This window comes from Maniola hyperantus, chromosome 18 (genome assembly GCF_902806685.2).
Source record: "Maniola hyperantus chromosome 18, iAphHyp1.2, whole genome shotgun sequence".
Taxonomy (NCBI): Eukaryota; Metazoa; Arthropoda; class Insecta; order Lepidoptera; family Nymphalidae; genus Maniola; species Maniola hyperantus.
In genome coordinates, this window is record NC_048553.1 from 10,248,553 (window position 1) to 10,262,151 (window position 13,599).

A 13,599-nucleotide genomic window follows, 5' to 3' on the forward strand; every position below is an offset into this window, starting at 1 on the left:
GATTCATAAGTTTCAATGAAGTAAATAAGTTTGTATAAAGTTGTTATAAAATTAATTTGTGAAAAAAAAATTTTTTTCATTCATTTATTATTATTATTAAATGAATGAAAAAATTTAATTTTGTTAACAATAAAGTTGTTTGAATAAAAATAAATAAAAATAAAAATACTTATTAGGTTTCACATGACTATGGTTACGTCACAAATGTAAAAACTGATTTATTTTATAAAATTTTACAAAGTCGCTATGAAATGGCTAACATTTCACAAGAAAAATAAGAAATCCCTTGCGTCCCATCAAAATTCTAAATAACTGGATGGTTCGACTTTTTTTACAGTATTTTTATAATTACAGGGTCTTTATAAGAAAGACCCTGTGTTCCATATTTTTTAAGTACAAATGTATCGTTAATCTAAAATGTAACACGTATTATAAAACTGAAACTACAAGTTACGCATAAAGAGTAAGTATCTGGTGATTTTAACGATTTTAACAGGCTCAAATATCTAATTCTTGAAAATGCTTTACTAACCTCTGGATCAAGCGTAGGCATCTTCTCAACGTAAAGAAACCGCAAGGCGTCAAGTCCCAATGCATGCTGATCGGGCGACTTAGTATGCGACAGCAGCCACGAGTAGAGACAGTCCGCACACTCGCTTGACCCTCGCACCACTAAACACTGCCATAGCTCCTCCACCTGATCTACTGTTAACCTGTGCCATAAAGGTCAAATGATTGGTACCACGCTTGATATGAAGTAAGAGTTAAATTGGCGACATTAATCCGCCCTGTGCTATAATATTTCTTATCATATTTAAATACTACATTAAAAGACCTCACTCAATGTTGACACCCGAAGTTTCCAGTGTCGAGATATTACTACAATGTGATTGATATAAAGTAGGAATGATATTGGCGACAATGGTCTACCTTGTGCTATCCCATGTTCACACTAGATTCTTACCTAAAATGATGCGGCGATCCCACCGGCGAGAATATGGCAGTAAGAAAGTGTAGTCGAACAGTGAGCTCGGTTATATGCGCGTAGTGTTGCGCGTCTGTAGTGCTGCTTGGCGTGCTTTGGTTGGGAGTATTGATGGCGCGGTTCTGCACGTAATGCCGTAAATCTTCAAGGAATAACCTCATCATGCCCCGCTCGCGTTCCGCCCACATTACAACCTAACGAACAGCATTATTTAAGTAATAACTGCATAACTAGATAAAGGACATTAAACTAGTCTAAGTGAGTCTTACAAGAGGCCTACGGCTAGTAGTGGCCGTCTATCGAGTTGACGATGAAGATGAAGTTTAATTAACTAACACTTAAAATAGTTTTTGTTAACTTCTTAGTAATTAATTTTTAGGTTTCAGATTTGTAAGGAGGACAAATATCATGAACTCTCAACTGATTTGAAATCTACAGCAGTCCAAAGGTCTAAATGAAAACCATTTTTTAAGAACAGCGAAAGAAAAAAATTGTGGACAATGTAAACTGTATATAAGTTCAAACTATAGTATAGTATGTTAACTGTATCTATGCAAAAACTATACCTGATGCATATCCATGCCGCGTAGTTGTTGAAATGAAGAAAACAATTTTGGCAGCAATCGAAGAGATACTGCTACCGACCTGACAAATAAAATAATTATTAGTTGTTAAAGGCAAAATTACACAAGCAATTTTTTACAAATCGACATTTTATTTTAAAGAAATAAAAATGAAGTCAGTTAGACAACAAATTAAATTATTCAAAAAATATAACAAGTTACCTGTGATTTGCAAGATTGTCCAGACACCCCTCAATAAATTTTATCCTGATGAATTTATCTGTGCTAAAACATAGTAGAGCACAAAGTGCTTTTTCAGCTTCTAAGGCTAAACCTTCTCCTAGTTGCTCCTGTAATAAAGATGTCTATTATTTTATACACAAATACACTTAAAAAGAAACATTTGTATGAAAACTGAGTAAAATGTGACATTAATTCAAAAGTAGTGTCCAAAATGAATAGTCATGTTGATGAAAGCACTAGAATGTACAAAAAAGCTGAAGATCCATTGTGGTAGTACTCATTAGGAAATGCTTATGTCCAACATTGGACGTTCATAGACAGACACATTCTGATAAGCATTGCTAAAACATCCTTAATCACGCTAAAACGCTAAAAAACAACCCTATTAGCGCGATTGAGCGTCGCATCGCGACATCTAGTTTGTTTTTTGTTAAGTTGCTTTGTCACAGTTGGACACACACCTCTAACTTTCCGTAGTTATGTGCGTTTTAAGCAATTAAATATCATTTACTTCAGCGGTGAAGGATAACATAGTGAGGAAACTTGAATACTTGAGTACTCCATAATATTATCAAGTTTCCACGGGTTTGCCGAGCTCAGAAGTGGACCGCGATTATAAATGCGAAAGTGGGTTTGTTTGTTGGTTGGTGTCCTTCAATCACGTTGCAACGGTGCAAAGGATTGACGTGATTTTTTGCATGGGTATAGATAAAGTGCTGGAGAGTGACACAGGCTACTTTTTATCCCGGAAAATCAAAGAGTTCCCACGGGATTTTTGAAAATCTATTTCCACGCGGACGAAGTCACGGACATCAGCTAGTGGTGAATAAAGAGACGGTCATACGACTCACAATGGCGCCGTCCTGCAACAGGTCCCAGAGCAGCGTGTTGCCGGGCCGACACACGTCGTCCACGTTGAAGGGCAGCGGCGCGGGCGCGGGCGATGGCGGTCGCGCCTCCAGCCCCGCGCCCACGCCCACCCCGCCGTACTCCGTATGGCACTGCCCCTGGACCGAACGAAACGTCATAAAAAACGTCATCACCAGACAGAACCCTGATTTTTCATAATACAAAGCTTCTTAAAGTAGTCTCTCAATATACACGGTGTAATTGAAACGCTAGCAAAAACTTTTAATAAAGCGCTATTGTAATACTACCCAAACACAACCCAATACTAATAACCATTTGCCTTATACTTGTAATTTTAGTGATTTAGTATTTTAAAACCCCGCAAAACTCGGGTTGATGCCCCGCCTACGATGCGGCATTGAACCCGCGGCACATATCCACGCAACGTTTGTTGCGTCCTCTAGCGTCATCGTCAGTCAGATGTTTTTGCGAACTTTTAAATATACAGGTTTTTTTTGTTTTTTTTTTTTGTGGTATCTTATCATTAATCATCAGTAGACCCTGTATAATATAATAATGCTTCGTTTCGAGTAGAAGACCATTGCCTTCAGTACTTAATATACAGAGCAAAAAAAAAATTTGGACAGATAATTTCTACAAATCAACTGGAGCAGACCAAGTAAAAAAGTTTAATGGTAAGTTAATGATATTAAACTTAATATTTTAATGTAGATAACGGGTACATACGGGTCGCAGCACGGTAGTCCCGTCGTGACCACGACCCGTGCAATTGGGTCAAAATATCGACAAAATATCAAATTAATCGTGGTATGTACCCGTTATCTACATTAAAATACACCAATTTTACATAAAGAAATAAATGTATAACAAAGATGTTTGTACAATAGGCGACCTAATCGCTAAAATAGCGATCTCTTCCCAGCAACCTTAGGGTAGATGATATAAGGCTCAAAGCTCACGGCTCACAAAGACCTCAGGGGTTATTGACACTAACCACAGCGAGTCGAGCCAGTTCCTCCTCACAGGCAGAGTCATCCTCGTCTAAGTCGGGCAAAAGTCTGTTCGAGTGAGCGGAAAGTGCAGAAGATGCGCTGCCTTCCTCTTCCTCGCGTCGTTTGTAGTTTTCCATTAGCCGAAGCTCCATTAATCTTCTATGGACAAAGGACATTGTTTGAAGTTCAAGCTGTTTAACAGCAAATCATACCCATTTGTTTGTTTGTAACTTTGTGCTTTAATCACGCCTCAACGGAGCAACGGATTGACCTGATTTTTTAATGTATATAGTTGAAGATCTGGAGAGTGACATTGGCTACCTTTCATACCGGAAAATCAAAGAGTCCCCACGGGATTGTCAAAAATCTAAATCCGAGCGGACAAAGTCGCGAGCGTGAGCTAGTAATCAGTAAATTTAATTCGATTTGAAGTTCAAGAAGCTTCGGCTTCGTAGAGCGTCTTCTCTGTCACTCATACCTGTATGACGTTTTGTCGTTAACTTGTCTTAGATATAACTTATCCTAGATTTGAAAATCTAAATCCACGGATCGCTGCCATCAGCTAATACAAGTCCCGAACCATGTCTCATTAACATCGAAATGACGTCATTTTGACGTCAGCCGAAATAAAAATATACCTTCAGCTCGAAACTTCAGTCTAGTGCTGACGTCACTAAAATGGCGGCTACGCGCATTGGTAATTTACGGGACTTATAACTCACTAGCTGATGCCCGCGACTTCGTACGCGTGGATTTAGGTTTTTTAAAATCCCGTGGGAACTCATCAATTTTCCGGGATGAAAAGTACCCTATGTCCTTTCCCGGTATATAAGGTATCTCTGTACCAAATTTCATCAAAATCGGTCAAACGGTTGGGCCGTGAAAAGCTAGCAGACAGACAGACACACTTTCGCATTTATAATATTAGTATGAATAAGTCATATTATTTTACCTGGCATCTACATTTTCACATAGAAGTTGACAGTGCGCGGTGTCACTGCCGGACGATTCCTCCTCCACCTCCGATACTGACTCCGCCAACTCTGCAGTCTTGAGCTGCGCCGCTATTGGTTATACAACATTGTCATTATTATGATATACAGAGTGCTTTTTTTCACTGGGACAGTATGGGGAAATTCAAAACTATTACTATTAGAAATTTCATTGATTTTTATGGACAACTCACGCTTGAACAAAAAATTAACTAAGTATGCCAAAATTGTTTTCACAAAAAAAGACTTAAAGTTTCCTAAGACAGTTTCCCGTTATCTTCTATGACTTTGGATTTCCCCATACCGACCCAGTTAAAAAACACACTGTATAGTACGCTACAGGTCGAAATGGCATTCGGGGAAGGAAGGAAGGTTACCGTCAAGTGTCCCCTGTGTTCTTGTTTGAATATTCGAAGCCTTTGTCAATGTCATTCAAGTGCCAAGAGAGCCGTGCCGGACTGTAGGTAGCATCTACTCACGGAAGTGGCGGGGCTTGCGCGGCTTGCGCACGGTGCGCTTCTTGTAGAGCTTCTTGCGCGGCCGCAGCACCTCCTCTGCGCCGCTGCTGGCGCTGCCGCTGCTGCCCGCGCGCTTGTTGCGTCTGATACACAAACACGACTCATCAAAGTTGACATCTACACTAATATTATAAAGAGGAAAACTTTGTTTGTTTGTTTGTTTGTTTGTTTGTTTGTTTGTTTGTTTGTTTGTTTGTTTGTACTGAATAGGCTCAAAAACTACTGGACCGATTTTAAAAATTCTTTCACCATTCGAAAGCTACATTATCCACGAGTAACATAGGCTATATTTTATTTTGGAAAAAAATAGGGTTCCGTAAGATATTTGGGTTTTTCGGACACAAGGTGTAAAAAATCAACCAGAAAAGTTACTTATTTTGCGTACGCTGCCTAAACTATAAAAGATAGAACCATAAAATGTTCTAATTAATTGTAGATCTTATAAATATCTACAAAAAAGTCCGCGACACACTATACCCATCTATGTCGAGTGAGGCACAGCAACCATTTTTTTATTTAAAAATCTTGAATTTTTTTTGGACTACATTTAAACGCGTTTATTTTACTCATGCTATTAATCCTTATCAAAATAAATGATTTCATCACTAAGAACAGTTTATGGAGATAATATTTGGTCTTTGAATGATTAAAATTGGACGTTTGGTTTTGAAGTTATGGCGAAATTAAAATATTACGATTTCTGCTGCACGGCCCGATGTCGTTAAGTTTGTTTGTAGGGGGTAATCTTTAGAACTACTGAACCGATTTTAAAAATTCTTTCACCAGTAGAAAGCTACATTATTCCTGAGTGACATAGGCTATACGGGATCTTTAAAAAACCTAAATCTACGCGGGCGAAGCCGCGGGGATCAGCTAGTCTACACTAATATTATAAAGAGGAAAACTTTGTTTGTTTGTTTGTTTGTTTGTTTGTTTGTTTGTTTGTTTGTTTGTTTGTTTGTTTGTTTGTTTGTTTGTTTGTACTGAATAGGCTCAAAAACTACTGGACCGATTTTAAAAATTCTTTCACCATTCGAAAGCTACATTATCCACGAGTAACATAGGCTATATTTTATTTTGGAAAAAAATAGGGTTCCGTAAGATATTTGGGTTTTTCGGACACAAGGTGTAAAAAATCAACCAGAAAAGTTACTTATTTTGCGTACGCTGCCTAAACTATAAAAGATAGAACCATAAAATGTTCTAATTAATTGTAGATCTTATAAATATCTACAAAAAAGTCCGCGACACACTATACCCATCTATGTCGAGTGAGGCACAGCAACCATTTTTTTTATTTAAAAATCTTGAATTTTTTTTGGACTACATTTAAACGCGTTTATTTTACTCATGCTATTAATCCTTATCAAAATAAATGATTTCATCACTAAGAACAGTTTATGGAGATAATATTTGGTCTTTGAATGATTAAAATTGGACGTTTGGTTTTGAAGTTATGGCGAAATTAAAATATTACGATTTCTGCTGCACGGCCCGATGTCGTTAAGTTTGTTTGTAGGGGGTAATCTTTAGAACTACTGAACCGATTTTAAAAATTCTTTCACCAGTAGAAAGCTACATTATTCCTGAGTGACATAGGCTATACGGGATCTTTAAAAACCTAAATCTACGCGGGCGAAGCCGCGGGGATCAGCTAGTAAGTAATAAAGAGAGTCAGCGCGTGCCAGACGTTCGTTATTTTATAAAAGGGTATAAGGGTTCCGTTTTTCCTTTGAGGTACGGAACCCTAAAATGTTAGACTTTATTCTTAGATATAAGATTTTTACACCTTTATTACCGGTTATCTCCTAAAGCCATACCATGATCCAAACTTCATAGTCGCTGATCGTTCCCTGTGTTGGGGACAATAAGCAGAGAAATTATCAGTTTTTATAAAATAACGAAGGTCTGGCTTGCGCTGGCTCTTAGTCCATAGACCATAACAAAAAGCCGACTTAAACTCGTTACACATTTTCAGTACATTGCCAGTTAAACAATTTTTAAGGTTCCGTACCCAAAGGGTAAAAACGGAGCCACTAGCACGTAGACGAAATGACTAAATTTGTCTCTCGTGCCCGAGCATGTTAGTGTAACGAGAAAACAGTCGACATCGACAATATGTCTCCCGTCGCGAGATATCACGTGCGGCACATTTTAGCTCTACTGATATTTTGATATTTGGAGTAGAACGCTGAACCAGAACCGAAGGTTGAATTAGAAATTCAATTAAATTATTCTTCAGGGCGTTCCCATACATGAAAAAGAAACCGAAAAAGTATTTTTTTCTCACCCTAGCATGTGGGGTATCATTATCTAGAGCTCATTAAGTAGCGAACAAATATATGTTTCATTTATTTTTATCTTAAAAAAATAAAGAAACGGGAGGCCGTCAAAGTTGTCAGTTTATCTCAAAAACTAAACTAGTTAGGATTATGAAATTTCGGTATATTGCGAACCATAGGTATATTGCATTTAACAACAAATAGTGAAAACAACAATTCATAAGGTAATTCGTAACATGTGACCAAAACAAATGAACATGTTTTGGGTTTTTTTTTCACGGTTTGCTGCGATGGCTCGGGAATGAAATATTTTATACACCCAAAATAATTATTAATTATGTTTTATTTTTATTTTTTTATTCATTATATTTTATTTATTTTTATTATAGGTATACGCTTGACCACAATCACACCTGATGGAAAGTGATGATGTGGCCTAAGATGGGACGCGTTTACCTATAAGATGCCTATTCACTCTTGTTTTAAAGATACCCGGGTTGTAATTGGTAGGAAACACATATAGCGGAAGAGTATTCCAAACCTTAGCCACACGTATGAGGAATGATGACGCAAAACGTTTCGTACGTGTAGATGGAATGTCGACGACATAAGGATGGAAACTCGCCCGACGTCTTGCGGTTCGGTGGTAAAATGGTGAAGGGGGGACAAGATCGAAAGTTCTTGAGCACACTCTCCGAAATATATCCTATAAAACATTGATAAGCCGGCGACCTTGCGGCGGTGATCGAGTTGTTCATAATTATATATACGGAACCCTAAATAAGCGAGGCCGGACTGGCTCTTGACCAGTTTTTATGTAATGAGTAATGACTAATGAGTAGAATGACGATGTAGAATAAAAAATTGCATCACTTTTTGTAGCATCACACTTTTACAATATGCATGTGTATTACGATTAGTATGTTCATACGATACAAATCATGTCTTTGATTGGCTTCCAATGATAATTTAGTTATTTACTGACGGGTTTTGATGACTGGACTGGAATTATTGAAGTTTGTTTGTGGTCAATATACCCGGAAAACGCCAAATCTTTACTTTTTAATAAATAAAATTGAAGTGTCTGTCTGTAATTTCGAAATAACTAACTCATATTAAGCTCATAATTATGGTTATTTGAACTGACAAACACGTTTTTTAAAATTTTTGTCTGTCTGTCTGTTTGAATGAGCTAATCTTTTTATTTTGTTTTGTTTTTATTTTGTTTATTTGAAAGTAATCAACAGCGTAAATACATAATTATTATTTAAATTTAAATCTAGGTATAACAGAAGGCCAAAAGAGATTACTTAAAATTATAATTAAACTATTTTAACAGAATAAATGTAGGTATATACAATAATAAAATAAAATTACAACAGTGTGTGTATGATTGTATGTGTGTGTGTATGCGTGTGTGAGTGTGTGCTTATGAGTATGTGTGAGCGTGTGTGCATGTGTGTGTGTGTGTAAATGGGAGTGTATAATTGCATGCATATTTAGATGTTAGCTACTTTTTTTTTGTTTTACGATGATAGTTTCTTAATTCCTTTTTAAATTTATTGTTTGATAGGTAAAATAAGTCAAACTCAGCGAACTGATTGTTATAAGTACGTACCAAGCGTGGAATTATAGAATTATAGAATTATAGAATTCTTAGGAACGACTGAATCAATTTTGACGGGCCTTTCACAGACGAGTAAAGGAGTAACATAGGTTATTTTTTAACCGACTTTTAAAAAAGGAGGAGTTATGTTTTTCTACCTATTTACACCGAAATCTCCGAGATTTCTGAACCGATTTGCGTATTAGAAACTGCGATATTGTCCCAAAAAGTTTGGTTCCCATTCCTCAATCCTGATGCTGCAGGGGACCCCAAACTGATTTGATTTAGAAACTGTCGGTTATAAATTGATATATATATTTTTTTTTTATGTATGTTTCGCTGGCAATCCTCCGACATGGTTATCGGAGACTTTGTATAGCTTAACACGGCATTTTTTTTTACCTTTTTCTTTTTAGATTGTCATGAAACAGGTTTTTTTTTTTAATATAATAAATTGATATTGGAGGTGGTACCTACCAAGTAAAGACTATCGTTGAGCTCGAGGACACAACTCCTCAAACCTGATGCTGTAAGGAATTTCATTCCTAAATCGTGGTGATCTCCCGGGATTTTTAAAGAATCGTCCGTTTAAATGTTGTTTCAAAACATAGTACAGAGGTACCTTGCATCCCGGGGCGGGCTACTAGGGATAGGCTACTTTTTGTCCTGGAAAATCAAAAGTTTCCACAGTGTTTTATAAAAACCTTTATCCACGCGGGCGAAACCGCGGGCATCATCTAATCAATAATCTAATCTTAAATATATAAAAGGAAAAGTGACTGACTGACTGATCTATCAACGCACAGCTCAAACTACTGAACGGATCGCGCAAAAATTTGACATGCAGATAGCTGTTATGACGAAAACATCCGCTAAGAAAGGATTTTTGAAAATTCAACCTCTAAGGTGGTGAAATAGGGATTTGAAATTTGTGTAGTACACGCGGACGAAGTCGCATGCATAAGCTAGTCTAAATATAAAAGAAAAAGCTGACTGACTGACTGATCTATCAACGCACAGTTCAAATTACTGGATGTAGACATCCGCTAAGAAAGGATTTTTGAAAATTTAACCCCTAATTAAGGGGTAAATTATTGTTTTGAATTTCGTATAGTCCACGCGGACGAAGTCGCGGAAACAAGCTAGTTAATAATATAATAACAATATTATTCAAAACAAAACTAAAATTCTTATTAGTCTTATCCTTAATTGGGTGTAACGATGATTGGTATTCAACTTTGGCCCAGTTATCACTCAATAACATTCAATGTATAACGGGTAATTCTGTTGCGATGTTCTCAGAATACTTCGTTGACGTCATACGTTGAATCTGTTTACTCTCAACCTTGTGAAATTCGATTCAATAAAACTCGGACCGGTTCGAGAGCGGACGTGTCTCGAAACCGCATCATTATGGCCGGCAGGTTTCTGTTGTGCCTCGTGTTGCTGTGCGTTGTATCAAACTATTCCGAATGTAAAAGATACGGTTCTTCTTCTTCGGGACGGTCGTCTGGGTCCAGCTGGGGCCGAAGTTGGGGATCGAGTTCAGCAAGTAAACCGTCCTCTAGTTGGTCAAGTTTCGGGAGTAGCAAGCCTTCTTCAAGTTGGTCGAGTTCCGGGAGTAGCAAGCCTTCTTCTAGTTGGTCGAGTTTCGGAAGTAGTGTACCTTCTTACAGTTGGTCTGGAAGCAGTGCACCTAAGTACCCTTCATCTTCTTCTGGCTTATCTGGATTCGGTAGTAGTGCTCCAAAATACCCATCGTCATCGTCTGGACTATCTGGTTTTGGTTTTGGAAGTAGTGCTCCAAAGTACCCTTCCTCATCATCTGGACTATCTGGATTTGGAAGCAGTGCACCTAAATACCCATCATCGTCATCTGGACTATCTGGATTTGGAAGCAGTGCACCTAAATACCCATCGTCATCATCTGGACTATCTGGATTTGGAAGCAGTGCACCCAAATACCCATCGTCATCATCCGGACTATCTGGATTTGGAAGCAGTGCACCTAAATACCCATCGTCTACTGGTCTTTCTGGATTCGGAAGCGGAGCTCCAAAGTACCCATCATCATCCACTGGATTATCGGGAGGAGGATCAAACTTTGGATCAGGATCCGGCAGCAGATATCCATCAACGAGCTGGTCTGGATCAGGATCAGGAAGTAAATACCCACCTTCAACTGGCTTGTCAGGTTCCGAAATTCAAAAACACAATACTCATCATTCAAGCAATTCGTACAATACAAACACTGGATATGGCTCAGGACACAATAACTACGGTACCCATAACTATGGATCACATGGACAACCCCATAGTTATTTTAATACGCCAACATACTATACGGCACCTCAGCATGTTTATATTACCGAATACCGTAATTCAGGCAGCCGATACGGAGACCTTTTAACGGGTTTGGCATTGTATAATATGGGCCGTTCGCATAGCTACCACAATAATTATTACTACAACGATGATTATTATAGAAGGAGATATCATACTTCTGGATCCTCTTCTTATGACACGCCGAGAGACGAGGCTACGTGTACTTTAAGGATTAAGGAGAATAATAAGGTTGAAGTACTCAAAATACCTTGCGAAATAGTATCGACTTTCACTGAAGGGAGCAAAAAAGTCGCAACAGATTCCGTTACTCAAACAGTGTGCGTATCAAATTATACAGTGATAAATAATACGCTCCCCGCTACCACATCCGTACCAGCTGTAAATGTAACTATGTTGAGTAATGGTACAATTGTTAACACTGAAAACTCACCTATTTTAGCAGCGAATGGGACACTTTTGAATAGTACAATGCCAGCAACAGCTTCTCCTGCCAATATAAGTGTATCGACATTGTTGAATAACGCAACTTCGTTGAACACCACAGTTTCATCCGCAGAAAGTAATTCAACAGCAATCAATTCTACATTGTCGAGCGTTAACGTTACTAATATTAATTCTACTGCTAAGCCTATGTATGTGTCAACCAATTCGACGCCGTACACAATTTCGACGTCGAATGTAACGGTAATGAACGCTACAAAATGTACTGTAACCACTGACCCCTTGGCAGTTAAAGGACCGCCTGTGAACCCATCGAATATGGAATGTGAAGTGGATATTGCCACCAAAGATTCGCATATTTTGAGAAGTAAAGTCGACTGCAGCACCTTGTTAAATTACGCAAAAATGCCGGAACCTAAGAAAGAGCAAAGCGCTGTTTTACCCTCAAGAAGTACATTGAAATCTTGGCTTTCCAACCCACCTTGGTGGCTTTCTTTGTTCATAGCGGTATAATTAATAAACTTTAGTTTTAAGAATAAAAATAACTAGTAGGTATGAAAAACTTAGTTATTATTATGACATCGAAAAGTTCGTCGGCATACCTATCCTGTCGCCTCTAGACGGCCCGGGATGCATTTATTTTTTGCTCTAAAAAGTTATAGGTATACTATATAGTTATACCTACCCAGTGTTATGTTTGATTGTATGATTCTGATTAGTGTTAAGTTTACCGAATAAGTTTGTAATTTTTTGGTATAATATTACATAACTAAAGCCACTTATTGTAAGTTACAAGTGTAACCCTAAATCTTAGGTCATTATTCGTTGCCTACCTCATTTTTCATTAGATAAGTACAGCTACTTAAGAAAGTAAAGTGGCAATGGAACTTATTGGAAGTTATTTACAAAAGGGGCTAAGGAATTAATCGTTGTACTGTATTAAGTCCTAATTTTGCTGGCTTTTTACTTTAAATAAGTACCTACTTAATTTGTAAAAAAAAAACTTAAAATCAATTGCTCAAATAAGTATTTTTTCTTCAGAGTAAGGCCGCACACGAAGGGTTCCGTAAAATCGAACAAAAAAAACTTTTTACTATAATTTTTATGGCGGCGAGTATAATGCAAAAAAATGACTTCTCACGCGTCATTTTATCTGTCAAATTTCATGTCAAAAGTACTATTTTAGTCCTTATTTTAAAGGTGAACCGTACTTTTGACATGCCAGTTGACCCATGGAGTTAAAATGGCACGTGAGAAGTCATTTTGTACAGACTATAACGTCATTTTGTGTATTTTTACGGCCTGAACTTAATATTTAGGTGCATCTGTTTAACGCATGCCTTAGAATGTATTCTATCAAAAAAAAAATACAACTTGAATGGTTTTTCGTGTTAAATATTCTTCTAATTTTAAATTGATTTCCAAGCAGTACCATTTTTGTAACGTCTGTTTCGTAACGTTACAATAAGCCGGACAAAACGTTACAAAGGGGACATGTAAAGGTTAGACCATTAGGCAATGTAACACCTAATAATAAGTTTTCTAATCAATAATTGTTCCTAATAGTAACTAATAAATGAAAGTTAAGTAAGGTAAAATATCTAAAACTTATTAGTTATTGATTGATTGAACATTAATAAAATGTAATGTTTTAAAACAAGAAAGTGTGTTTAGTTGTCGCTTTTTATATTTTTTGGTATATTAAAGACTATTCCTTACAATTTGTTTTGTAACGCCTTATGTCCATTTGTAACTTTATCT

The 13,599-nt window shown here is 37.3% G+C and overlaps 2 protein-coding genes across 8 annotated transcripts in view; both read right to left on the reverse strand.

The window, feature by feature from the left end:
- Nucleotides 1-13,599, reverse strand: part of puf (ubiquitinyl hydrolase 1 puf) — a 70,561-nt gene that overhangs the window by 48,495 nt on the left and 8,467 nt on the right. For all 7 annotated transcript variants that reach the window (XM_034978354.2, XM_069504501.1, XM_069504499.1 and 4 more), the window contains exons 9-16: nucleotides 5,125-5,246; nucleotides 4,606-4,717; nucleotides 3,656-3,812; nucleotides 2,643-2,798; nucleotides 1,771-1,898; nucleotides 1,552-1,630; nucleotides 965-1,179; nucleotides 533-713 (exon numbers count right to left, since the gene is read on the reverse strand). In XM_034978354.2, the coding sequence (XP_034834245.1) occupies nucleotides 533-713; nucleotides 965-1,179; nucleotides 1,552-1,630; nucleotides 1,771-1,898; nucleotides 2,643-2,798; nucleotides 3,656-3,812; nucleotides 4,606-4,717; nucleotides 5,125-5,246 (1,150 nt within the window). The remainder of the gene's footprint in view (nucleotides 1-532; nucleotides 714-964; nucleotides 1,180-1,551; nucleotides 1,631-1,770; nucleotides 1,899-2,642; nucleotides 2,799-3,655; nucleotides 3,813-4,605; nucleotides 4,718-5,124; nucleotides 5,247-13,599) is intronic.
- LOC138403584 (uncharacterized) lies at nucleotides 10,411-12,341 on the reverse strand. The gene is made up of 4 exons (XM_069504757.1): nucleotides 12,320-12,341; nucleotides 11,828-11,977; nucleotides 10,748-11,233; nucleotides 10,411-10,717 (listed from the first exon to the last, which is right to left on the reverse strand). The coding sequence occupies exons 1-4, from the start codon at nucleotides 12,339-12,341 to the stop codon at nucleotides 10,515-10,517; spliced, it is 861 nt and encodes a 286-aa protein (XP_069360858.1). The 3' UTR covers nucleotides 10,411-10,514.

Bases quoted from the DNA above. Each gene is read 5' to 3' on its own strand.
- LOC138403584 (XM_069504757.1), bottom strand. From the start codon at position 12,341: ATGAACAAAGAAAGCCACCAAG. The intron at 11,978-12,319 runs GTGGGTTGGAAA...TCGACAATGTAG, and splicing joins GAACAAAGAAAGCCACCAAG to AATTGATTGCTGTTGAATTA. The intron at 10,718-10,747 runs GTGCACTGCTTC...AACTGTAAGAAG, and splicing joins AGAAGATGAAGGGTACTTAG to GTACACTACTTCCGAAACTC.